Here is a 27,871-nt window from a genome sequence, read left to right as displayed (position 1 = left end):
TCTAATTATGTATGGAATGAAAATTTCGGCCTCACTATGAAAGGATTCTTCACCCCGCTGCACGTCGTTAGAAAAAGACGGGATGGTACCCATACGGCAACTATCTCTTTCTACTTTCTGACGTGTTCAAACAAAGGGAGATGTTGAGTTCGCACGGCCTAGTTATTATACGTCTATATGTTTAATAATAAATCATTGACGAAATATTTATGCAGTCTAGTGTATTATATTTCGAACAGTACAAAGTTCATATGCCTTTTTGATAATAAATTCTAATAAACACAAATAATCTTAAAAAAGCACAATAAGAAACACGGGAAAGTTTATGAAATAATATCAAATCAATCCTTGGCCGTCGAGGAGCATTTCTCAAATAGTGTGCCATTGAGAATCGAATAATTCGAATCGTCAAGATTTTTGAAAGAAAGAATTTAGAACGAGGAACAGAGAGGCTTCATTTGCGAGCGATTTTGCAAATTATTGCAAAAATAGCTTACTTTAAAAAATTTCAATTCATATGATTACGCACATAATACACAGTTGACGTCAAATGGAAGAATTCTTTGGTAAGAAATTCTCAAGTTTTCTGATTGGATGTTTCAGGCGCTTCAAAACATATCAAACAAGCAAGAAACAAGCGAGTCTACTTTTTACATCAGCGGCCGTACCACACCGGAAAGAGATGAATAAATAAATAATGTAAATCTAAACTATGTCTCACGGGCTAAAGGTCGCGCAACCTCAAGTACAATATACCGCATGTAGATACGCAACAAACGAACGATCATAACTCTAGTTCTTAAATATGTTTAAGCTTTTATGTTATCCTTCAGCGAAATATATTAAGATGAATGAAAAATGTCACTCGTGCAATTTATAGCCTCATTTTTCAACTAAGATTTTACATCGAAAATTAATTTTTAAAAAGTTTCAAAAAAGTGAGCTATGTGTCTTCAAAAATCTTTAAAATATTTATATATCTTCCCATTTACACCAATGAATAATATAGTTCGAATATTTCATTTTAATAATAAAAAAAATAAAGAAAAACCATAAATAGCATGTGACTAAATTTCGTTTCAGTACTCCAAACGCAGGAAATTTGACAAGAATTAACGAAGTTTAATGTAAACCTTTCTTGGTATTTTCGTGTGATAGATATTCTTTTCTAATTAATTCCTTTATCTCAGTTTTGTATAAAAGATACGCTATCGAATTAATATTCTGCTGGCTGCAGAGATATGTGATAAAGGAGGAACATTTTAAGATTATTTTCCTCTGTGTTAGCGCGTTTCTCGCGCAATTATTCAAATTACTTCATAAAATTGCTTACGGCAGAATTTATTCTGCAAAGATCAGCTGAGGTCAACATTGATTATTAATGACACGTGTGTTAGACTCGAGCCTAAGCCGCAAACGGCAGTCGGCCAATACATACGTTCACGCATCACTCGTAAGTATTAAGTCCGGGCTTTACAACAGATCGCTGAATTTAGACCTCTTCGATTCCCTTTCCTTGTCATCTCTCTCACGGGTGTTGCCTTTAATATGTTAATTCGTTAATTGAATAAACCATCAATTAGCCTTTATATATATGTTAAATTTTTTCTCATATACAGAGAAAGAAAAAGATTTTTTTGGATTTAATAAAATTTCTTTAACCCTTTGCACTCGAGGGCTCTGCTCCGGAGCCCTCGAGTGCAAAGGGTTAATATAAATTTGTCTTTTGGAATAAAGCAAACAAACGAATATTTGATTCAACAAACAGAATTATTTAGTTTCTTTTTATTTCAGTGAAACACATACATACGTATAATATTAAATATATAATAAAATAATTTTTTTATAGAAAAAGATATTTTTTCCTCTAGATAATACTGTTTCTTCCATCAAACAATGTGGTTTACTCTAATAAAACAATAACATTTTCATCCAAACAAAATAATATTTGATACAAAATTATGTTATTTACATGAAACAACTTAAGTCAGACAAACACGTACAATAAATTCAAAGAAACCTTTTTTCCTAAACAATATCTGCGTATTTTTTGTTATATTTTTATCGATTCGTGGTTTTAAAAGTAGTCAGAAAGAGAAAAATCCGAGATTTTCTATTTGGATTATAACGCAACATCATTGGAATTTCTTATTTTTTTTCCTCGTTCATTATTTAATGTCTATTAAATCTATTATTATCTCAACGTCAATTAAAGGAAATAAAAAACTGCATCAAACGTATCTGATATTGCGTTTACAGAATGGCTGCGACTGTCAACGCTTGAGCATCGGAATTAGTGAGTGCGGTAGCAATACGAAGGATATACGACAATAAGAACTTTCAAGAACATGGTGAGTGGACACACAAACGGTCAGAATCTGGTGTAATATAACGTGATAGATATGTGAATCGAAAACTGTCAGTTGTGTAAAATAGTTGAATAATGTGAATCTAGAGGAAAGCTCATGCAAATGTGACACTGGTAGCGAATTAAACGTGTTAATTTGTCAGGTGAAATAGTCCGAGAACTATGGCCACCGCGGCAAAAAGCGCTCGCTTGTTCAACACATTGCTATTGTCGTTTTACTTAGAAAACCGCTCTCGCAAAGATTTTGATCGCCTTATATTTCTTTTATATAATAATATAAATTCGCTATTGAGGTTTGTTTTTCCTCACCTGATGGACCATCTTACATTTTCTTTTTCTTATGTAATTGTGTAAAATAGTTGAATAATGTGAATCTAGAGGAAAGCTCATGCAAATGTGACACTGGTAGCGAATTAAACGTGTTAATTTGTTGATATGTGGACGTAGAATGAAAAATTAATAATTATTTTATTGCATGTGTGTGATGAAATATCGTGACAGAATAATGCATCATTTACGTTTAGAGCCGGTAGTGAACGTCACTGCGCTCACCTGTGTTTATCTGAAGATAGAATGGAAAATTTCCGCTGTCAGTCGTATGTGATGTTGAGCTTCGTAAAATATTAATGTGCAACATATGTGCGACCCTGGTGACAAATGTGGGAAATAACAGCAATGTTAGCGTATGGTTACACATGGTAAATGATACGTGAACAATAAAAACCTAAACAAATATAAACGAATTGACCAATTGCGTTATCGACGAAAATTATCAAAATCTTAAGGCTATCGTATTGAAATTCCCGAGTGTGATTGCTCGACTTATTTTGCTGCTTAAGTTTTATTGCTTACGATTTTCCGAAAGCCGCGACCTTAAACTTCGGTCGGTTGATATCCTTGTCGAATAATAAATTTTTTTTGACGATAATGATCTTCTCGGAAATTAATGTTAATTTCAAACGTAAGCACAACATCCGTTTTAATAATCTGCATAGCAGCAGTAATAAGCAGCGACAGTTCCACACCCGTGATATTCTCGCCTCGCGAATAAGAGATAATGATCTATATAGCTACATTCGAGCACAGGCTTGTGTATGTGTACATGTGTGTGTGCGTGGGTGTACGTGCGTGCGCGCGCGTATATGTGTGTGAATACTAATAATATATTTATTTATATGTACATACCGAAATATTTACAAATTTATATCATGAAATAAACAGATTTATATACTAAAATATTTTTTCTATATTTTCAAAATGTATATAAAAGTTGTTTTAGAATGAGAAAATATATTTTCTTAAAAACGTAGCTTTTTTAAAAAAACCATATATATTTATTTATTTATTTATTTATTTATTTATTTAAGTAAAAGAATTTAAATACAAGTAAATATATTATTAGTATCAATCGAATAAATCTTTTTTATTATTTAGATTTTTTCTCAGTGTATCCTGTAGTCTTCAAGATAGTTGATTTGATTCAGAAGCAAAGTTTCTCGATAAACTCGCTAACCATTTATATTATCAGTACAAATGGACATTCAGAACATTAAACGATCACGTAACTTACGCTCTCGGCGAGAAAGTGGAATAGCGTGTAAGAGTGTGAGAGAAAGATGGGGCGGCGGGGGTGGGAGAAAGACTCAGGAAGAGATCTTGATTTCCTACTTTCCAAATGGCTAGCCGCTAATTCTAGAACACACGGGGAACGCACACTTGGAGCGTTCAGTAGTGTCAATGGTAATTCGAACAGCAAGAGTGTGCGAAACTACGATTTCACGTGGACCGTTAAGTCATATGCACGACTTTTTGAAAGGGAAACCTCGTGTAAAAAAGATTTTAGCCCGCATTTTCGACTCGCTCTGCTAGAAATCGTCTCTCTTTCGATTACATCGTGATTTCGGATACGTTTTGTATGACAATGATATTTCTACTTCTAGGTGGAAATAGTAATGGACATTCCAGATGATATCAATATTCCAGAACAATTAGACGTATGTCGCATCGATATCCAAGAACCGATTACTTCAAATACTTCTGAATTATGTAAGTAGCCTTCGAATGAAATTGTTGCAAATTTCAGATATAAATTATCAAACACAAAAAAGACTATTATGACTAGTGTAATGTTGATCATGTTCTTGCAACATTGACGATCAGGAACTATTAAGATTTTATATTTTATACTGCGCACTGCATTCAAACACCGATTAAGTTTTTACTTAACGAAGACATAGGAAAAAATATAATAAAAAATATGTACTGCACTAAGAACATAAGCGATAATAGATAAGTCATAAATCTATCATGTAATTATTTATAATTACAATGAGCTGATCGTCTTGCGCTGATTATTTACCACTTACAATTACGGGCTGTAATATACTGTATGCTCTTTACGTTGCGGTACAAACAAAGTAATCCTTAATTTAATCAATGGTTTTCAAATGCGACTTGAATTATGCATATCCGGATTCACCATAATGCACATGTAATTAATGAAGTATCAAAAGTCATTCCACGTTCTTCAATTAGACGGTAACGTGCAGCATGATGCATACTGTTCGAGTATGCTTTCGACTCGGAAGTACTTAAATTATTAAGAATTGGAATGACCGTCACGTGCATATTAAGTTTTAACTCTGCGTAGTTGTTAAATTTCTTACAGTAATCATTGTTTAAACAAGTTCAAACGATGCGACCCTCTTAAACTGCTCCAAAAGAAGGCACGATGTGATAAACTCGAGAAATTGATGAAGTAGATAGATATTAAAGCAATGCGAAACAGTGAGAGCTAAAAATTGAAAGATACTACGCGGAGACTCGAGAATTTGTTAGATTCAAAGAGATTAAGGTCCGTATTAACAGATATCATTTAAAACTTGTCACAAGTGAGATACTCAGATTTAAGATTGGAGTTAGATGTAATTTTTTCAGTGAAATCGCGATTGCAAATCTAACGTCACGTATATCGTACATGATTCAACTGAAAAACTCAGATCTAATTCTAAATTAAGATTTGCATTGTATTTCACGTGAGACAAATTGTAACAACTATTAATACGAGCATAAATGTCAGGAATAAAACTCAGAACAAGTCAGATTCGACGTTGGATGATTATACAAAATCGAGTCACGAGATGCTGCGTTAAACATAAGAAAGAACTATACGACCTATAGATGTCAATTAATCGAGAATAAAAACGAAGAACATGAACAACAACACCGTTTAAATTCCGAGCTCTCCCCGCCTTAGCCATTGCCATCGTCATGGACGGAGCACCTTTCGCATTGCCTCGCTTAATCTAGTCATCGACGGTGTAGTCGCGAACACTAGCTCGGTAAAGCACACGGAATTTGAAGCCAGGAGCAAATCGGTGACCGACATACGTTTAATCGTATCAAGCGTACATCCTATTTTGTTCTTATCATCAATTATTGGGCAATTATCTTTTGATTTATAAACGAACATTCGTAATACCGGAGATTCGTGATTTAAATCGTATTTTCCCGTGACATGTGGGACGGTCCTGTGAACACGTCCGAAGGAGACTGTGTCAAAATACACATGAAGCCAGCACAGAACGGCCGTAACAATGGTATGTCTTTGTCTAGGAGTGATTGCTCGATTCATTTTACTGTTATTTCGTATCTAGTGCTTTGACAAACATACTCTCAGCATGATAGCCTTTCACCGAATGTTTCACGGAGTGTATCCCTTGTACAGAATTATATTTTTATCGAGAGACAGACTAATGTCGAGTTGAATTTCCCTCGGCGAGAATATCGAGGCACAGATGATTTTCAAATTATAAGCGATTGAAAAAGAAGAGGGCTTTTTACGAACTACGGAGAATTAATCAGATAGATAGGAAAAGTTAATTTGACAAAAGATATACAATGTTGAAAATTGAACGAATGCAAGAAACAATGATTTCTCTCAACATTCCTGCTAAAGAAAAATAATCTCCTGGTTATTCAAATTCTATCCCTATACCGTTAAAAAACATTTAGTAAATAAATATATAGTAAATTGAAAAGAATGTGAAAAAAAGCTACAATATTATCTCGGTGTACAAAAAATGTGATGAAACTATTTTGCACATTAATCATATATATACATATATATACATATACATCTAAATGTATAATAATTTTAATTATATATATATAGAAATATCAAAAGGCTAATTATATCTATTAATTGATTAATTATATATTAGATATAATTGGCATTCTGATAGATTTTTGAACGATATGTACACGTTGATCGCTGGGATACCAACTCTGATACCGAAATCATGTCACGCAGGTAGTTTAATGTCTCACGTAAGAGTCCTACTTGTGGCTATAGTATTACGAAAGATTAAATATTGGAAAATAAATAATTGAATATGTTAAAGAATTAAATGTGTTTTCAAAATTAACTGTACACATTTCGAACGAAAATTTCAATAACAATAGTGAATGATAAGAAATTCTATTTTGTTTCTGCAAGATCACTTATATATGCGTTTGCAAGTGACGAGCGCTTTTTCAAAATATATACACCTCCCAGAAGAACATATATTTTATATCTTGCGAAACATATATATTTTGTAGGACGTATTAAAGGAAAAGTTAATTTTTACAGAAGTATGTAGAACTTATGCAGCTGAAGAGTTCAGTAGCATAGTAAATTTTCAATATAGAAATATGTTCACCAAAACTCACGCATCTCGCGTATTCTAAGCGAGCAACCGAACATTACAAACAGTCACTTTCATACCGGTTTCTTCACAATCCTGTTCAGGCACAATGATTTTTGCATCATCTGACATTTAACAATAATGTTATTTTAGTCTGCCTCAACTCGTCTTATGTAAGATTAGATAATATTCATCAAATAATCTATTATTAATATTAAAATTATCAAATGTTACTAAAACATTTTGGCCTGTAATCTGAGAGCGCTTACAACGATGTTAGCGCGCTAACATGGAGCATTCTCAGTACCGTTTGCATTTTAAATGCGATGATAACAATATTCTATTCAGTATCGTTTGCATGTTAAATGCGATGATATCAGTATTAGGAAAAAATCGATAATCATGTATCGACAATCATGTATCGATAATCATGTGTTTGACAAAATTCACACTCAGAAATACTAATAAATTAATGTAATTAATTAATATAATAATAATACTAATAAATTAACTTGTTAACACGCCAACATCATTGACGTAACATATAAACTAATTATAATCGATGCTAGATCGCAATTTTCACTGCGTCAATATGCGATTATTATCGCTGACATTGCGATAAAAAGTAAATAACAATCTTAATAAGAATATTAACGAGAATGGTAATGAGTTCTTAGATTTTTAGATTTTAAACGTATTCCTTGCTTCCAAATACAAATGTGCCTTACTGGTTAGCTAGGTCCCGGTTGATTAGAACTAGTCGATCAATCTTCCATTCAATCATCGAGAGCGCTTTATAATTACCCTTACAAAAAAGTATTAAACGTAATCTATAATGGGTAGTAGGAATATGTTTATAAGAAATAAGAAATACTAATCATAGTCGATTATTTTCCTTATATTCGAATATGATTGATCAATTTCTTATTCTTACTTCTCCTGAACATACTCTTACTGCCCATTGTAAATTACGCTTCAGTGACTGTCAATAAATCGGCCAATAATAAATTACTATTTTTCAGTGCATTTCTTACTCGTACAAGCAACAGTAATTTACAATAATCAGTAATTACGTTCTTGTAAGAGCAATTAAGTTTGTAAGAGCAAAGTTAAAATGACATAAAGAATAATTATGCATATCGAGATAAATAACAGCAGGAATTAATATTACGTGGAGTTCGGTTATATTTATAAAACATTGAACGCCGGATATTACGTTGAAAGATAACAGTGCGAAATGAGACATCGCGGCGTGGAAAGATTCACTGCGAATTCGCGAAAGAAATTTACTTCCACGTCCGGGAGAAAGTGCGCATTACCTGAAGTGCTCTGTACGAGAAATACATGGCGGTTAGTTTGATAACAGTCGCCTTCCGCTCCGTCTAGATCTCCCTGGATATTATCTTTCACTTTCGTTCGAAGCGTGTAAATAAATTTTCCATAACCGGTGCGACGATCGACAGATGACGACCTCTAACGGTCGCTCTGTAACTACTCTTCTCTACGGCTAATGCGCTATTAAAAACCGCCAATTATAGGCCAATCGAAGACCGATTAAATTTTTATAACTTTCGTTAGATGTCATACGTGATAATTGAAGAACTCTAACATTATCGGTCGATATTTTTCCTCTTCTTTTTATTCCATTACTTTTTATACAGTATGTTCATATTGCTATAGTCATCGCTATTATGTATTAAAGGTCGTCGTTGAATGATAACCCTAAGATGCTATTTAGCAAAAAAAGACTCTGTAACATCTCAAGATCGTAGTTGAGCCGATTTTAAATACACAATCAAGCTACAATAAAGTTCTTTTAATAGTAAATACGTAGTATGTATAATGGTTATATCTTATTTTGCTGACTTCTATTGTAATAAAACCACTTCATTGATTGTGTATGTAAAATAACAGACAGATGAAAAGTCCTTGGTATTAATATTCATAAATATGCGTTTCGTCGTGATATATGTGAGCATTAAATCTTGTTATTATGACCTTGTACGTACGATTGCGTATTAAACTGGTACGATACGCTAAAACATTAAAACGTCGTATAATGTGTCCATGGAAACATGCAATATCACGCATACGTGATGTTCGTTAAATTTAACACGTTGACACCGGCGCCGATATTCAAGGTTTTCTCTGTGAGGCGGCGCCCGAATGCACGGTCTGCTTCGTGGGGCGGCGTTGATGCACGCCACCTCACGGGACAGGCACGTGTGACCCACCGGTGATGCACGCCGGCGTCAACGTGTTAAAAGTAGCTATCTTATTATATTTTCATTATATTAGTTACGTAACTGGTCGATTTTTCGACCAATTATATATCCAATATAATGGTCTTGTTTATATGCATCTAATCAGCTAATAACCTTACATTAAATTATCTTTATCTCAATGATAATTGTAAACAATGGTGTATTAAATTGTTATAATACGTCTTCTTGATGCATATCGTGCCAGTTTAATACGCAATCGTACTTGCATCATCGAAATTAAGATGATTTAATAAAAAAAGTTACCGTTTGATAACTGTATCAAATGATCGGTAAAACAAATACAAAGAGCGTACATTACGGTTGCTTTTAAACTTGTCATGCGATTGATCAACTTTTCTGCAAGAGAGAGAGAAAATGCATTGTGCAGTTATACAAATTATATTCTGGATAATGTCATTGATAAGTCATAGAGAATCAGTCGTAGAGAAAATAATTTTGCAGAGACAGCAAATTATTTCTTAATATAATGACAAAAAAACTTGTTTGGACAGCAAAAGGATTTATTAAAAATATTAATTTTTTATTGTGCCAACTAAATTTTATCGCTGTCACAACAATGTTTTACTACAACAGCAAAATTCTTTTTTTCGTATAACAAATCTTTTTGCTGTCATTATTTGTCACTATATACGTATGAAAGGCGTAAGCGGTAAATCTTAAACGATAAGCGAATTAATTAATCATAGTTGAAAATTTAAAAACAACCAGTCCAATGTTCTCGATTATTTTCGACCATGATCAGTCAGCTCATTATTTAAATTTTAGTCCTTTAAAAGAGAAATTTGATAAAGTAAACCTTTCACTTTTTCCAAGGAAAGATCTCTATCCTGGGTATTTGATCTTTCAAAGAATTTATTGCGATATACGTTACCGCTCACTTTAATAATTTATTTAAATACACATAATTTGAATATAGAAATATGACTAGTAATGTAGATTCATAGAATGTAACGTTTCTCGTTTTGATAACTTTTGACTCTTGACATCATTCTCACAATATTGATCGGCCCAACTGGAATTTATCGCAAGAAAAAATGATTTTTAAGTATAAAGTCTTGTTCCAGATAAATTGATAGCCGTATAGCTAATAGCCGTATAACTAATAGCCGTATGAACAACTCAATCGATTTCACGATTATTTTCCATAAATAATGTAGTACGATATTGCATACTTTAAATTTATTGTATGATAATTACTTTATCTATGTATATGTAAATTATTTATTTATGCAGACTCATAAAGATAAACATTATTTCCTTCATGACATTTCCATTTACTTCATATATTTAAATAATACATCCTAAGTAGCGATTAAAAACGAATTTAAGATGTCTTAAAGAATATTTAATGTTAACTTAAATATTAATATCTAGAATGTTTTATATTAACGAATTTAAGATATCTTAAAGTATTTTAAAGATGTTTTATGTCACTATTTTAAACATTATGCTGCCTAAAATTAAGCACAGACAAATCTTCTGTCGGTAAATTTTACCTTGCAATCAGCTTGGATGATAACCAGTTATCTATTCGTGTTACACTGCAGGTAACACATTCGTGGCACTCAGAATACAGCATGAGTCTGTATTTCTGTTAATTATAAATTATTAAGGATGACTTGCACCAATTTCAATTAACCGACTGATTAACTCAATGTAATTGATCAATGGCATTTGCCAATTGGATAAACTGATCAGTGCGATTGGTCAATTTCGTTGAGCTAATCAGTTGGTTAAGTTAATCAAAGTTAGTTCCAATCTAAGAACTTAATTGCAAAATCCGGCTCTACAATGTACATTGTATATTTGCAAAAAAGACTCAGAAAATAATTTGGTAGTAAAATACTTCGCCGAGCTGAAATATCTAAAACTGCATATACCACAGAAAGTGTAGCCTAGAGGCACTTTAAGGACTTTATCCAATCAGAGTTCACCATTTTTACCCTATGAAATTCTCCAGCTCAGGCTCGAAATAGCATCACTGATATGTAGATCGCGCATATGTGCATGGAAACGCTCTCCTCAGCAAAATGCGAATTATATTCTGTACTGTTGTGATAAGTGGTATTGTGCAACGTCATTTCCACCGCTCCTCGCTATTCCCGCTGTCATTGAGAAAATAATCACCTATAAGTATACATTGGGCTTTTATCTCTCTTCTTTGGATTCTCTGACGCAGTGTGCGGTGCATCATATCACATGTACGATTGGCGACCGAAGAAGTGTCAGATACAGCCTATCGTTCCTCCTTAGTCGAGTCTGACGGTTAGTTATCGGGTGACAACCGAAAGAACAGTTAATCGCACCGCTATGGGTAAGGCGTTCTTTTCGCATTTCTCTCTCTCTCGCGCGCACACGCATTTACGTAGTCTCGCCTTACACGCAAAGTTACGAAAGTAAATAAATACAGAAACCGACGAAATCCATGACCATGTATCAAACACGTTTTGCTCGTGATAAAAAAATGTCTCTTTGACATTCCATACTGCGTGAAATTCCACACAAAGATACAAGGAGTGTCAAGTTTATTTGCTTAGCGTGATTTTTCACTTGGCTACAATTTCGTTCGAGATTATTCGGCGTTGAGCTAAAAGCGTAGTGAGTTTTAGAATAATATGGAACGAAATGATAGATCTGTTCGTTGCACCGCTGAATTAGTGCAATAAGTTGAAACGAAATAAGTATATGTTTCCTCACTTCAACTTATTGCATTAATTCAGCGGTGTAGCAAAAACAAACAGACCTGATGAAAATTCACTTTTTATCATGAAATATTTTATCCACGATATTATCAGTATGTTATTTTTTGTAAATGAAGTCACGATATCTTACAAATTATGAATTGCTCGTTTAGATAATAATGAGTACTTGTTTTTAATTGAATTAGTGCTTCGTTGGAACTTGGTTCCTCTTCTTTTTTTATCTCTGAGTCATATACACATATATATATACATGTGTACATGTATATATATGTTGTGTAACTGTATACCCAGTGACAAATTCCAAATTCAAACTTCAAAGTTCAATATACCGTCACTATGTTTAACAGCTATCATATATTTGTAGATTAAATCACTCTGAACAAAACAAAGCTTTACTATTTTGCAAATAACCACACCTGTATTTTGAGTTATTATTTAAAGAAACCTCTATACATGGCTACTTTCAATAAATTAATAACAAAATTTTGCATAGTTTGCAAAATGTTAGAGGACTTTCTTATTCACATTTACTTAAACTATAAGTATACGACGGATGAGACACTTAGCGATAGACTCTATATTTATATACTATATACTTATATATATTTATTTAACTTTAAAAGCAAAAGATGTAATCTGATTTAGCTAAAAAATACAGACTTATAATATACACAGATCAAGTAATGTAACACATCAAGTTATATCAGTTAAGGTAACTTTCACTGAATTCTGATTATTTTAGTCAATTTAAAACCACTGTCAGTTAAATTATTTGTTCTATTTTAACGTAAATAGAAATTATTAATTTTTTGATTCTTGTTGAATAAACTTGTTGACAAATTATAAAATTGGGAATTGGTGTTGGCATTTCCTATTATTACTCAATGATTAGTTTAAGTTGAGTTTGGTGAAAGCCGCTTTTAGAATGTGGGTCTCTTGTGGCGAGCTTTAGAATGGAATAATTTGATGTATTAACGGCTTAAGCTACTTTTTCTACCGAACTTAGCTAATGTTTTCCTGTCAATCTACATTCATCATTTGTTTCTTTTTCTCTTATTTCCACGCGTTAATTCGCAAGCATACTGAATTGTCGATCTTCTCTTTTTCCGAAATTGGATTCGCAGAACTTTCAGGATGAGCGAATTAACTTCGAATAAAATTTGCAATAGAAATTTCAACACATGAAATATTGTTGATCTTTTCTTTCAGGATACGATACGCTTATCAAATCGAAGCATTCTGCAAAGCCCGTGTCAAATTCGAAATTGAAGCTCGAAAATTTCGGATTAAAGATTGGAATTTGATAAATCAATCAACTTTCATTTTCGTGCCGATCAGATAAATCTTATAATTATGATATATCTTATAATCTTATAATCCACAATCATCACAAATCTTCACAAATTAAGATATATCTTATAATCTTATAATCCACAATCAAACTTCAATTTTTAATCAAATACAGACTTGACAAGTGTGAGATGATTAATAATACAAACATACTGCGTCTTTAACTGCGCTGAGAGGTATTTGGAAAAAAACTACCTCCAACTCGAGTCATTTCTATTGATTTATTGCGACTCTTTGCATTCGCGGTCAAGGGTCAAGATATTGAAAAAGAAACATACTGTATTCATGCATAATTATTAGCTTTGCTCGGCAGGAAAAGCAGCAAGCATTGTACCGCCAGCAATTTCCTAACTGTTTGAAGATTTTCTGTTGAACACGACACTCCGCAGTTTACACTTCTCCAACATGTTTAGCGTGAAAAATATGCTGAAAAAAATGATGATCGTTTAGTAAGTGGAAAATGTAAACCGCTGGTGTCGTTCAACAAAAACTATAAATAGGAATTTAATGATACGAGTAATAAAATATTATATTATATAATAAAACTACCGGCGATGTGGTGCAAAGTACATATTAAGCTGTTTTGTTTGCTGGACACGTAGCCATTAAGTGGACATAACATGATATCGATAATGGAATGCGTAAATATATAGGATATAAGACAATCACTATTGATACTTTGGATATCTTCGAGATATGAGAATAGGAGAAAGATTTATCCAATAAAAGTTGTGTCGATTCCAGTGGTCATTATTTTAGGCACTTGTTGTAAATATACACATTTTTCATTTTCATTTGATCGTTAATAAAATATTTTTATCTTCCAAAAATATTCAAAAGTGATAATAATTATTGTCTCATCCTACGTATTTCAAATGGTTTATCAGCAAGTTGCCTAATTTAATAATTTTCATTGGAAACACGACTGAACACGTGGCTTATCAAGGACAAAATTATTATTCTATCGATGCTGAGCAAAATATTATTAAAATAAATTTTTTTACATTATTTAGTACATTGATCTGTATTATTTAGCACTTTGATCAAATAAATCGGATGAACTAAAAGTTTATCGACTATCGTTAAACTAATTTTTTATTCAGTCTGCGAATGTTATATAAAAGGAAACAAATCAGTTGCGTAACGATCGTCATATCGCCTTGATCTTTTAGATATTCATTTCAACTAGTAATTACACGTTCTTCATTATATACATACGCCTATTATTTATAGTTAGACAAACACACTAGAAGACCTTCGGAAATATACCATTTTTCTTTATACAGAGTCTAGCCTACTTCTTCCCGTGCATTTACTAGCTCAGACAAAATAATAAATTCCTCGCTAACTATTGCGAATTTTGCAAAATAGTGACATGACTTTTCAGTTTTATCCATTCTGCTTGCCACACCACGGGAACCAGGAGATTAGTTCAGGATATCTTGTATATACCGTATCTTTCTTATTTTCATTATATTTTTTTCTATTTAGATAAGAGTACGATAAAGATATTTTTGTATTTTCTGAATTCTTCATTACAGTTACGACGTCGTAATGTAATATCTCACGTGTTTCACAAATAGAATGTTATTAAAATGAATTCTCAAGTTACATTAAAACAATTTTGATAATATTTTGCTATTGAAGATTTGCTCCAATGCAGCGTTGATCAATTCTACAGCATTACAGCAACATTTTTGTCCGTGTAGCAAATGTACAAAGCAGTCCTCAAGCAGGAGTATATTTTGAATATATCAGTATAATGACTAATGTTTCCACAAAATTCAGTCGTAATCGTATAGTTTGTTGTACTTCCACCTTTTGTATTAATAACAATACGCACAGCTAATTTATCGATATGTACATTTAATTTACATAAATTCCCCCTCTATTTAAATAAGATCTAAATTTAGCCGACCTCTTCCTATGTAAACCAAGAGTCGAGAATTTGAAATGTTTCTTTGTTGCAGCGTACACGAATGGCAAACAGACGACGAACTTCTCTGACGTAAGTGACCTGTATTTCAAAAAAAATCACTTTAGTATCGTCACCTTGGCATTTGACTTACAATTCGAGCGAATCGAAATCAATATTCCCGCGATATTTCGCGCGTCCGCGAAGCAGATAAGAATAAAATAAGAGCAGTCGGCATTAATTCATATAATTTATTATCGTCGCAGTTAGTCCAACAAACGCGAGATGCGTACAACAGTGGTAAGACCAGACCGATAGAATGGAGAATCAAGCAATTGAAGCAACTCCAGCATATGTTAAAGGAGACTTCATCGAGTATTATAGCGGTGCTGGAGGAGGACTTACGTAAAGTACGTCCATGTTACTGTAGAAAATTGTGCGCTTTACATAATCTCAATATTATCTAATTTTATTGCGAAACTTTGATTTTTTCCTTAGTCCAAGTATGAGTCGTACATCGCGGAGATCGACTATGTGACACAGGAAATTACATATGTGCTAATGCATATCAAAGAATGGGCAGCTCCGGAAAAAGTAAGTATGCACCTCACCACGGTCACCTTATCGATAAGTCTGATTGTTTTCGCTGCATTGCTGAACTATTGCAATAAGTTGAAGTGAGAAAACATATACTTGTCTCGCTTCAACTTATTGCACTAGTTCAACGAAAACGAACAGACCTGATAATTTACGCCGATCGCTTTCTTGCTTCCATTTATTTGTTCGATTGATTTTGGTGCGCGGTAACTCAGAACGCAAAACACTTGAAATGCGATCTCTTGCAGCCGTCTGCGGGACTGGCGTACACTTTCGATTCGGTGGAGATCCGCAAGGATCCCTATGGTGTTGTGCTGATCATCGGTGCATGGAACTATCCCATTCAGTTGGTACTGAGCCCCTTGATAGGCGCAATCGCGGCCGGAAATTGCGTGATCATAAAACCGTCCGAAGTGGCAGCGGCTACGTCGAGATATCTATGTGAGACCGTCCCGAAATATTTGGACACGGTATGTACAACGGTATTCGCAATTTATAGCATATTTGCTTTGCGAGAAGATAACTACTTCGAAATCGACCGTGTTTCTTGCGGATAGGACTGTTGTCACATAATATCTGGTGGAGTCGCCGAAACGACGGAGTTACTCAAGCAACGTTTCGATTATATTTTCTACACCGGGTCCACGGCGATCGGTAGAATCGTGCGGGAAGCGGCTAATAAATACCTTACGCCTGTTACGCTGGAGCTGGGTGGCAAGAGGTAAAATGACGGTGCGGCTAATGCCTATTTCTATCACTTTGATTTAAATTTAATCGAGATTAACTGAATAGAATTGGCCCTTTTGCCATTAGTCGGTTCAGCTCATTATTAGTTCAGCTAATTGGCAAGTGTGATTGATCAATACTGTTGAGTTAATCGTCGATTAAATTTAAACCATGACGATAGAAACAAGTATACATTAATTAACCGTTTGAGTCCCGAGCAGCGCGATCGCGCTGTTGAGATTTTATGTCGAGAAAACCCAGCACATTTCAAGCATTATGGACAACTGACGGTGCGTTACCGATTGTCGAAGTCGCAAGCTCAGATTTACTGACGCAAGTACATCAAACAGCTCCTTTTAATGTACATTTTACAATATATAGAATAATACTATAATAATGCAATAATACATTTCAAAATAAAAATTTTTATTTCATTGTTATCTTCTCAATAATTTTTATCGAACAAAACTTGAAATATTTATAAACTTACAGTACGCATGTGTAATAATACAGATGTATTTTATAAAATAACGAATTACAAATTANTGGACAACTGACGGTGCGTTACCGATTGTCGAAGTCGCAAGCTCAGATTTACTGACGCAAGTACATCACACAGCTCCTTTTAATGTAAATAGTACATTTTACAATATGTAGAATAATACTATAATAATGCAATAATACATTCCAAAATAAAAATTTTTATTTCATTGTTATCTTCTCAATAAATTTTATCGAACAAAACTTGAAATATTTATAAATTTACAGTACGCATATGTAATAATACAGATGTATTTTATAAAATAACGAATTACAAATTAACAATATTTTTGTGTTATGAACAAACAATTTAAATGGAGAGTAACACTTATAATTTGTAACATCGGTGTTTATCAAAACATATTAGAATTCCTTTTTTACATCGCATGCAAATTAAATGTGATCTTTTTATTGCATTTTTTGTGCTGCAGACTACGCATTGTCGTAAATTACTTGTTGCGTTGCTTCGTCTAATCATTTTGAAACACACAATTATTACTAATGAGTAACACTTACGAAAAAATATGTCCGATCACTTTACAAACTGCAATAAATATGACGAAGCGATGAGAAAAAGACGAGAATCACGTTACCTAACACATACAAGAAGCGCTATCGCGCCGCTTGGTATTTTTCGACATGAAATAAAACAAGCGCTATCGCGCTGCTTGGGTCTTTTCGTACTCATTTAGTAAAAGCGCGGTTGCGCTGTTTGGGATTCTTCGACAGTGTTTTTTCAATACCCCCCGGGACTCAAACGGTTAAAGCGATGTATAATCGCGGGCATAAAGCACTTACTTTTCGGTACACAGAAGGCTCCATTAATCTTCTAAGATTCAAAACATTTTTTATTTGGAAACTTTTTGTACAAATGTAATTTTCCTTTTAACCCTTATCGGTCGTAAGTCACCTCTCACGTGACAACAATACTTTGTCGCTGCGGTCGTACGTCACGTAAGAGGTGACAAGTTCGTATATTTACCGAAACCAGCTACAACCTAGTGAGAATCACGCATAAAAAGCTAGCGTCCGATAAGGGTTAAAACTACCTCAAAATCTTAAGGGAAAATCACAAAAAAATATTCTTCTACTCTGAGTTCCAGAAATCCATCCTTATGGTTGTGATTATTCTCTAGGTATAACGAAATCGAAACTTTCTAATTAAACGCACGACGTACAAATATTTAGAAATGATGTGTCTGAACAGAAGTTTTCACTGTACTATTAGGACTTAAATATTATGACTTTATTAATGAAGTCTTCTGCACTTCGAAACGCATCTGACGAAAGATTTCTTTTGAGGAATTCTCAGAGAACATATCTTTTTGCTAAATGTATTCCGAGGCGTATCGAAAATAAATACGTCATTATCATATATGCGAGTTAAAATATCCTCATTTGAATATAGTTGCATTAACCATTTACCACCACTTACAGTCCTGTGTACATAGACAACACGGCGGACATCGAAATAGCGACGAAACGCATCTTATGGGGCAAATGCTTAAACAGTGGTCAAACGTGCATCGCTCCCGATTACATTCTTTGTACGCCTGAGGTGCAGAATAAATTTATCGACATAGCCAAAAAAATCTTAAAGGAGTTTTACGGCGAAAATTCACAAGAGAGTCCCGACCTCGTGCGCATCGTCTCAGACAAACATTACCAGTGAGTTTTGCGACACAAACATCGACAGGATTACATTCAACTTAATTGCGCGCAACTTCTTTCAAATTGACGCTCATGGACACCTTGGATCGTTTTCAGTTACATTTAACTTAACAAAAGTTGTTTTTTTTTTTTTTCTATTTTCAGGCGACTTGTTGACTTGCTAGGCAACGGTAAGATCATTGTGGGCGGCAATGTAAATCCTGCAGATAAGTTTATCGAGCCCACGATACTCGTTAACGTCAAACCGACGGATCCTGTCATGCAACACGAGATTTTCGGTCCGATATTGCCGATAGTAAATATTAATAACGCATACGAAGCAATTGAATTCATTAACAGCCGGTAAGTAATTTGAATGGGATATTTGATTCCAGTACGTAACTGAAGACTCGAATATCGCTTATTGTGTTTTTTTACATATAAATTTATCGGAAAATATCGTGTATTTTTAAGTCTGATTTTGTAACTATTTTAGTTATTCAGCCATTCGCATATGTCTACTTTTCACAGAACTTTTTTCATAATTGGAACCCACTAATTGTTATTCATTCCTTATCAAAAATCAAATGAAAAAATTCCAACCCATTTTTTCCTGAAATACCTGATGAATTAGGAATTATTTCATGTGTCAATCTACAATGTTTTTTTTATACGACTTGAAGACTTGTTGAATAATCACCATTTTCTTGAATATTGCAGTAGTTTGACTTGAATTTTTAGTAAGAAATAGCGCTAACATAAGGTAACGAACATCAATTCGGAAACCTTGTGTATTATTTCGAGCAATGAGAATTCTACCTCACGCATATTGTATGTGAATATTGTGTGTATAGAGTTCAGAAAAATGTTCCGAGTCACATGTTTGATTTAACTCATATGGAACTTATGAGGTACAGCATCCAATTAATTAATATTCTGCATCTAGTGAAAATCCACTCGTACTATACATATTTTCGAAGAACAAAGAAATGCGAGATCTATTTGTCAACCAGACCCGCAGTGGAGGGGTATGCGTCAATGACACGTTAATGCATTTTGTCGGTGAGTTCAGGTCGATAACAATGGATCTGGTGACAATGTTGTTATGACCTAAGACCTATGAACTGTATAAAGCTTTTATTATAAGCATGTATTATTCCTTTATGTATCTCTGTAGCTATAGGTCTGTTCGTTTTCGCTGCACCGCTGAACTAGTGCAATAAGTTGAAGTGAGAAAACATATACTTGTCTAGCTTCAACTTATTGCACTAGTTCAGCGGCGCGAAAACGAATACACTTTAGTACTCGTAGCAATATTGTTTAAGTCCCAAAAATTAGTAAAATTTGTATTAGACTGCTTATTAGAATCTGAGGATTATAAAGTGGAAATTAGAGGTCGATTAATCAGAACAAAATGAGCCAAGGTTGAGATTACCTGAATCAATGGAATCTCAATCGCCAATTCGCAAATCGCCAAACGAAGTTTGATATAGGCTGCTTATTGGAAATATCTTTAATTTCTTGGAATGTACTTGGAAGATATATTTGTTCGAATGTTTGTAAATATCGTGTTCGTTTAGGAAATAATATTTTTAGTCACGCATGTAATGTTTTTAGTCGTGCATGTAATATTTTTAGTCATGCATGTAATATTTTTAGTCATGGATATTTAGAAGTGCATGGATATTTAGAAGAATATTTTTCATCTCATTGAGCACTTAATTATGGTGCAAAAAGTGAAACGTCCTTTTAATTGTTTTTTTTCTTTTTTCTCTTCCTTTTCTAAACATTATGTATCATATATTAATTATTCTTAACCTCTCGATAATATTTGGAACACTGCTATTGTAAAACAATTGATATAAAAGTTACTTACTTGAATCTTTATATTGCTTAGATAGACGGTGAAAGATATACATATCTTCTCTGTAAGCAATTTCACTTCTATATATATCTTATAAACAAAGGACTTAACGATTGAACTGTGATACTGTGTAACCTGATAAATCTGACGTTTATCCGATAATTTCAAAAATATGATGATGTTATAATTTTGGTGACAAATATCTGATCAGAATATCATCATCCAACTGATCGTTTTGAAAATAAATAGGGAGCAGTAACATACCTACGCAACGTAAAGCAATATTTCAAATTGTAGAAATAATCGTAAAATTGCAAGATCAGACTTGACGATACCGCAACGTGATGTACCGAATATTTTTCTTGTTATTACATATAATGTAGCTTATCCCAAAAGAAGAAATGACACTGACGTATTTGCGTTACTTCTGTAATACATATATAGGGAAAAACCATTAGCGATGTACATATTTAGCCAAAACGAAAAGATCAAGTCGCTGTTCACCAACAATACATCTAGTGGTGGCTTTGTACTTAATGACACATTAATGCACGCAGCAGGTACTATATATTTTATAGTCACAATCCATAATTCTTTTACAAGTCCGACGTCATTTCGCTTCTTATTGGTTGCTTATTTTGCTTTCTTCTTATCTGTCACTTTAATAGAATGCATTAGATGCTGTGACTAACATTGTAGCTATAAATACGTGCAGTAGATATAATGCCATTGTAAATATATCATATTTAATGTGTATGTTTCAAACGTTATCATTATATTACTTATTTCTCATAGTGGAGACCTTGCCTTTTGGAGGAATAGGAAACTCCGGTATGGGTGCCTATCATGGAAAATATTCGTTCGACACGTTCACGCACAAAAAGGGCTGTTTGTACCGAACCTACAACAAATTGGCAGAAAATTTGGCTCAGTTAGTCGATTTTTCTTGTATAAATATCTCTCCCCCCCCCTCTCACTCTTTCTCCCCCTCCCCCTCTCTCTTTATTTCATAAAAATTTTACATTATAATTATCTTATATATCTTAATGGTATATGTGTGAGAAATAATACCTCAGTTTGTCAGCAGCTAAACAAGAAATTTGTTCTTCAGGTGCCGCTACCCACCATATTCTGATGCAAAAATGAATATACTTCAACAATTGATGAAGAAAAGGTCAGGTATACCAGGCCTGAAGTACTGGGCATATTTACTTATGTTCGGCTTCGGTGTAGTTGCTACGATTGGAATCAGTGCTTTGTCAAAGGTACAAAAACGAAATAGTTAATCTTATACGATTCATATATCAATTCAGGTATATTACGTTAGAAACAAGTTACATTTTATGTAAATGGGACTAATAAAACAGTTCATATATCATAACTATAGTTGAATAAAATATATCACAGCATAATATCGTGAATGCGGAAAAAGTAAGAGACACACGTTATTGGAAGGGAATATGTTATTCGCGTAACAAAGTGCTCAAGGAACGCGAATTTAAACATTTAAACCGTTTGAGCACCAAGGAGCTTCTTTTGTTTTTACCTGCAAAAACGCCAGCGAGCGTTATCGCGCTCCTTTTATTTCATGCGAGAAAATCTCGAATAAATGCTATTATATGTACAGCCGGTCACAGGACGGTTGCAATAGTATTTTTTTTACATACTTCAGAACAAAAAATATGACGAAGCAAACCTATGATTCACGAGCATGCGCAATAGATGGTCAAACAGCTATTAAAATTAGATATGTCAAAACATGTGTATATATTGGGTTGGCAAATAAGTTCGTTCGGTTTTTTAATCGGAGTAGGTTTACTCGTTCTGCTATCTCTTTTCCACAGCGCTATCGCACAACGCGCTTGCACAGCTGAAAAGCGACGTTCCACCTAACCTATTTGTAAACATACGCCGGTTAATACCAGAGTATTGTGCGTACTGCACGGTAGCAAATATGGAAGAAAAGAACGTCCATTTTCGCCATATTTTACTTTTTTATTTCAAAAAAGGCAAACGAGCTGCGGAAGCTCATAAGAAGATTTGTAATGTGTATGGGGACGATGCTTTAACAGAACGTGTGTGTCAAAAATGGTTTGCCAAATTCCGTTCTGGAGATTTTGATGTGACGCGTCCCGTTCTGGTCGTCCAGCAGAGATTGATTCAGCTGTAATAAAGAATACCGTCGACAAAAATCCATGGCAAACAATACGAGAGATTGCTACGACACTTAATATATCCCACACAAGTGTAGAAAACCATTTGCGTCAGTTGGGATACGTTTCTCGCCTCAATGTTTGGGTGCCGCACGAATNGTTAAAACGCAACTGGATCAGTTTTTTGCCGGTAAACCTCAGACGTTTTATGAATGTGGGATTATGAAATTGGTAAAAAGATGGCAAGAAGTCATAGAAAAGAATGGTCAATACATTATTGATTAGTATATATTTTATATATTAAATAAATTGTATTTTATACTAGTCAAAAAAACCGAACTTATTTGCCAACCCAATATTATTTTGACAGCTGTCTGGACTATCTACCGAACATGTTCGTAAATCATAGGTTCGCTTCGTTGTTTTTTATGTGTTCCGAAACATGTAAAAAAAAACTGCAACTGTCCAGTGACCGACTGTATTCTTTTTTTTCTTTCACAACTTCATGACTTAACATTATTATGTAATTATCATACTTGATGTTTGAGAGTAGTATCGTAATATTTGCGTAACTTAATTTATTTTATAAATATACAGTGGCGGACATATACTTACGTACAGTTAGGAAAATTTAAGTTTTATTCGTTGCGTACTTATACATGAAATAGTTAAACAAAAGTCCATTACGTTTTTTACAAGTTTATAGTATATATTATGAGACAGCAAAACAGTATTTATGGATTTACAATAACTAAGAAGTTTCTTGAAAGAACATAACGCTAGGTTAACAAGGTTTTGTTTTACGAGGAACATTATCTAGCGTTCCATGACGTTTAATACGTTGTATAGCTTGATAACAAGCCATAACAGATATCCCAAGCTCTGTAGAAATCTTCCGATAAGACTTCCCATTTTTGCGAAGTTGCTGTATTTGCACGACATTGTTCTAGCGTTATATTCTTTCGTTTGCTCATCACAGTTGTTACACTGTCACAACACGTCTCTCTACCTACATTACTCGGTAGATACTGATAAGTATTGTTTAATGCAGAAATTTTGACCTATCTGTATATTACCACAGTGTACGTAAGTACGTGTCCGCAGAAAATATAACACGAACAAACAAACACAAAAAACTTCTTAATTATTAACACTTGAGCAAACACAAGAAACTTCTTAAATATTGTAAATCGATAAACACTGTTTTGCTATCTCATAATATATGCTATAAACTTGTAAAAAACGTAATGGACTTTTTGTTTAACTATTTCATGTATAAGTACACAACGAATAAAACTTAATTTTCCTAAGTACTAATTTTCCTACTTACTGTATGTAAGTATACGTCCGCCATTGTATATATATATATTAGTATATATATTTGGGCATTGACCGCCTTGGCATTTAAAAAGCATTTTTGATCGCATATTTATATTATAGTCTCATTCGGCGCTCAAACGTTTAATGCTAAATGTAAAAATTTCAGTTTCTTTTTCGCTATATTTTCATGTGATTCACGTGTGCGCAAAGTCTAAAAATTTTGAACATATTTAATATTTATTTATTTTGGAAAAGTAAAAGAATAACAAAAAGAGCATGACTAGATGATTAACACTTTGGAGCCTTGGCCTTAACCCTTTCGCTACGGCAGTGTGCTCCGTCGGAGTAACACCGTTGAACGGACCACCGTGCCGCCGGAGTAGCGGCACTGAACGGAGCACTGCGCCGAAAAGTGTACATGTTGCGCTTAGGTAAACTGGTGTTCGGACTTACATCTTTCGGTGCAGCCTCGTCATAATAATAAAAACATCGCGGGTCTCATGGTCAAGTGGTATCACGCTGACGTCGTCTATAGGCGACACTCGTACACACAGGTCGTCGCGCGGATGTCGTCTATAGGCGACGCTCGTACACACAGGTCGTCGCGCGGATGTCGTCTATAGGCGACGCTCTTAGCGAAAGGGTTAAAGAGGATTTATTAATGGACCCTCGACAATTTTGATGTCTATTAAAAAATTTCCGTTGTTGGTGTATGTTGTAACTTAGCAACCAATATATCAATTTTAAGTGTGAAAAAAGCACTTTAAAAGCAGCAGAAACGTATGGAATTAAATAGCCAAGCCCGACTCGGGCTTCGGCAGTTGTCGTCTGCATGCTACCCCGACCTATACTCAGGCTTAGGACAAAGAGTGTTAAAAAGCAGATGGTTTTCAGCTTGTTAAATATCTTGAAATATCTTTAAAATTAATAAAAGGCCTAAAAATACATAAATTTGAGGAAGGTTCTAAAATATTCTTAAATAGAAAATTGCATTCTAAAATATCCTTAGAGACTCATACATTCACACTATTACCAGTGTTTGATTCATATTTACCCATTCAATTTTAGATCATTAATTTCAAACGCATGCAAAAAAGATTGGTGTCTGTGCATACACACGTACACAACACATATAACACATACACTGTCTTTATAGGTTTATCAAGCAGTAGTATTACGATATATTTTTTGTTTCTTTTTCATCGTCTATTTGTCATAGTTAACGCATCCGATGACTTATTGCGTTGTGATTGCCCCCGCAAACCTCGTGTCACCTTGCGCGTGCGTTTAAAGTCAGCGACACACAATGCTTGTTTTCGTGCTGGATGCAAATACTGCGTTTTGATTGATGTATTGTCATCTATTTTTGGAAATGCACCAATCAGAACGCAGTATTTCTATCCAGCAAGCAATCCAGCGCGAAAACAAGCATCGTGTACCGTCGGCTTAAGTTACTTGGTAGCGCAAAGCATCCTCATCAGTCATCAGTCATTAGATATGATAAAGAGGACGAGAGAACAAACGCGAGTATTGTTACAGGAATTTAACTACCCGGAAGACCACTAGTAATTACTTGGCTGTTATCGACATTTCGACATAATCGACATTTAACAACAAAAGGCAGATGTAAAGGCGTTGTTTATCTTTAATATCCCACGTACAACAAAAAGCATCATTATTTTTGTACCATATGTAATAAACCTTCTACATTGTTTATACTTAAAGTAAGAACGTTTCTTATACAAATATATTAGATTTATTGGGAGAGCTATATTAGGGAAATTATTTCTATCTGAATATATATGTTGTACAAAATATATCGAATGGTATATTAAATCTTTATTTTATATATATGTATATTTCACTTTGTGTGTGTGTGTGTGTGTGTGTGTGTGTGTGTGTGTGTGTGTGTGTGTGTGTGTGATATTCTTCCTTTAATTCCGTACATTACTATTATATTACGTTAAAATATATTTGTTTGGCTGTCTCTTGCTGTCTGTCTAAAGCTTTGTTTAAAAATCAAGTTTCTCACATTCAAAGATTCAAGTTTCAATTAGATTTGGATTTTAACCGTTAAATGAAGTTTTTTTAAAAAAGAGCTAAGTAGGTCGCTGTATTGGATATGATTTAAAAAAATTTGTTTTTGATATTATCATAATATTAGGTCATTAAGTATAAAATGTCCGATTTCGAACTGAAAGTATGGTTTATTATATCTCAAACAAGAAGCATTATAATTAACATTTTGCCGTCCGCACGTTTCATCAGGATTTTTTTGTTTGGCGCCGGCGGTTTTTCGAGGTTTTCAGGAGATCATAAATCGTCAGTTCTCATTAGTTTTCAATCCTGTCCCGCTATTTTCACGAAATTTCGAGAATATATATAAATAAATGTAACATTTTTTTCGTATTATATATTTATATTTATTTATTAATATTTTATTGGGTACTTAGTATTTCTCTTTTAGATGTCTTCCACTTCTTCGCAATCATCAAATTCAATTGGAACGTCAGACAAGTTGTCCGCGCATTCATCTCGAATAACCGTGTCTTCTCTTACGTCTGCCATTATCAAAGGGCACAAGTACTTATAAAAATAAAAAACACGCTTATGTCTGTAACTTATTGTTACTTAAACAGAACACGAACAGAACACCAACAGTATACAATCAGAACACAAACGGCACCACAGTGCTGTCACCGGCCTTTGCGTGATAGTTTTGCGCACGACACCAATGTGGTGTCACCGGCCTTTGCGCGATAGTTTTCGTGGGACACCAACGTGGTGACCCCGGACAGCATAATGTTAATCAAAGTATGCGCCTAAACTATCGATACAGTTTTGTCATCTTAACGATAGCTTGTTAATGCCGGCAGCGAAGAAGCCTGGAGAGCGAGTGGTAATAAAATTGCGAAAGGCGTTTTCTACAGCATATTGGGAATTAAATATTTTTCCTTGTAAGAAGTGGTCCAATACCTGGAAGAAATAGTAATCAGTTGGTGCAAGATCTGGGGAATACGGTGGGTGACAGAAGGTCTATTCGTTTTCGCTGCACCGCCGAACTAGTGCAATAAGTTGAAGCGAGACAAGTATATGTTTTCTCACGTCAACTTATTGTTCAGCGGTGCAGCGAAAACGAACAGACCGAGAGAGTTCCCAAGTCCAGCTCCTGTAGTTTTTTACTAATCTCGGCTACATAATCCTAAGCTCCCTTATCATTTCGTCTAATTAGTTACAGTAGACACCCGCCGTAATCAATTGACCAGGTCTCATGAAACTGTAATGAAAAACACCAGTGCTGGGCCACCAAACAGACACCGTTAGTTTTTTTGGTGAATATTCGGTTTCAGAATGTGTTTTGGCATTTTATCTTTATCCAACCATTGTACCGCTTGCGATTGTCGAAAAGAATCCATTTTTCATCACACAATAACAATACAGTGTAAAAATGATTTGTCTTTATATCGGGACAACAAAAAAGGTTAAGCTTCGAAACGATTTCTCTTCTCACGCTCGTTTAATTCATGTGGAATCCATTCAGCTTTTTAACTTTACCGATTTGTTTCAAATAGTTTAATATTGTTGGAATAGTAACGTTAAACCTTGCTGCTAATTCACGCGTAGTTTGAGATGTATCCGCTTCCACTGCAGCTTTCAGTTCATCATTGTCCACCTTTCTCTCAGGTCGCCCACGTGATTCATTTTAAAGATCA

At 34.1% G+C, this 27,871-nt stretch overlaps 1 protein-coding gene across 4 annotated transcripts; it reads left to right on the top strand.

Moving 5' to 3' along the window:
- The first annotated feature begins 1,438 nt into the window (after positions 1 to 1,438).
- Positions 1,439 to 25,882, top strand: LOC106740767 (aldehyde dehydrogenase, dimeric NADP-preferring). 4 transcript variants are annotated; one of them, XM_014612131.1, is made up of 14 exons: positions 1,439 to 1,453; positions 2,260 to 2,351; positions 4,309 to 4,414; positions 15,364 to 15,401; positions 15,575 to 15,718; positions 15,807 to 15,902; positions 16,154 to 16,375; positions 16,463 to 16,626; positions 18,609 to 18,839; positions 18,987 to 19,184; positions 21,130 to 21,245; positions 21,481 to 21,616; positions 21,797 to 21,950; positions 25,698 to 25,882. In XM_014612131.1, the coding sequence occupies exons 2-14, from the start codon at positions 2,349 to 2,351 to the stop codon at positions 25,722 to 25,724; spliced, it is 1,635 nt and encodes a 544-aa protein (XP_014467617.1). In that variant the 5' UTR covers positions 1,439 to 1,453; positions 2,260 to 2,348; the 3' UTR covers positions 25,725 to 25,882. The 4 variants fall into 4 exon arrangements, with proteins under 4 accessions (XP_014467617.1, XP_014467619.1, XP_014467616.1 ...); XM_014612130.1 differs by lacking the exons at positions 1,439 to 1,453; positions 21,130 to 21,245 and adding an exon at positions 19,768 to 19,883; XM_014612133.1 differs by lacking the exons at positions 21,130 to 21,245; positions 21,481 to 21,616; positions 25,698 to 25,882 and adding an exon at positions 19,768 to 19,883 and having other exon boundaries at positions 21,797 to 21,926.
- The last annotated feature ends 1,989 nt before the right edge of the window (positions 25,883 to 27,871 follow it).

This window comes from Dinoponera quadriceps, unplaced genomic scaffold (genome assembly GCF_001313825.1).
Source record: "Dinoponera quadriceps isolate SergipeBrazil2010 unplaced genomic scaffold, ASM131382v1 scaffold453, whole genome shotgun sequence".
NCBI classification, from domain to species: domain Eukaryota; kingdom Metazoa; phylum Arthropoda; class Insecta; order Hymenoptera; family Formicidae; genus Dinoponera; species Dinoponera quadriceps.
Note: the sequence above shows the minus strand (reverse complement) of the source record. Positions and strands in the feature narration are given on the sequence as shown.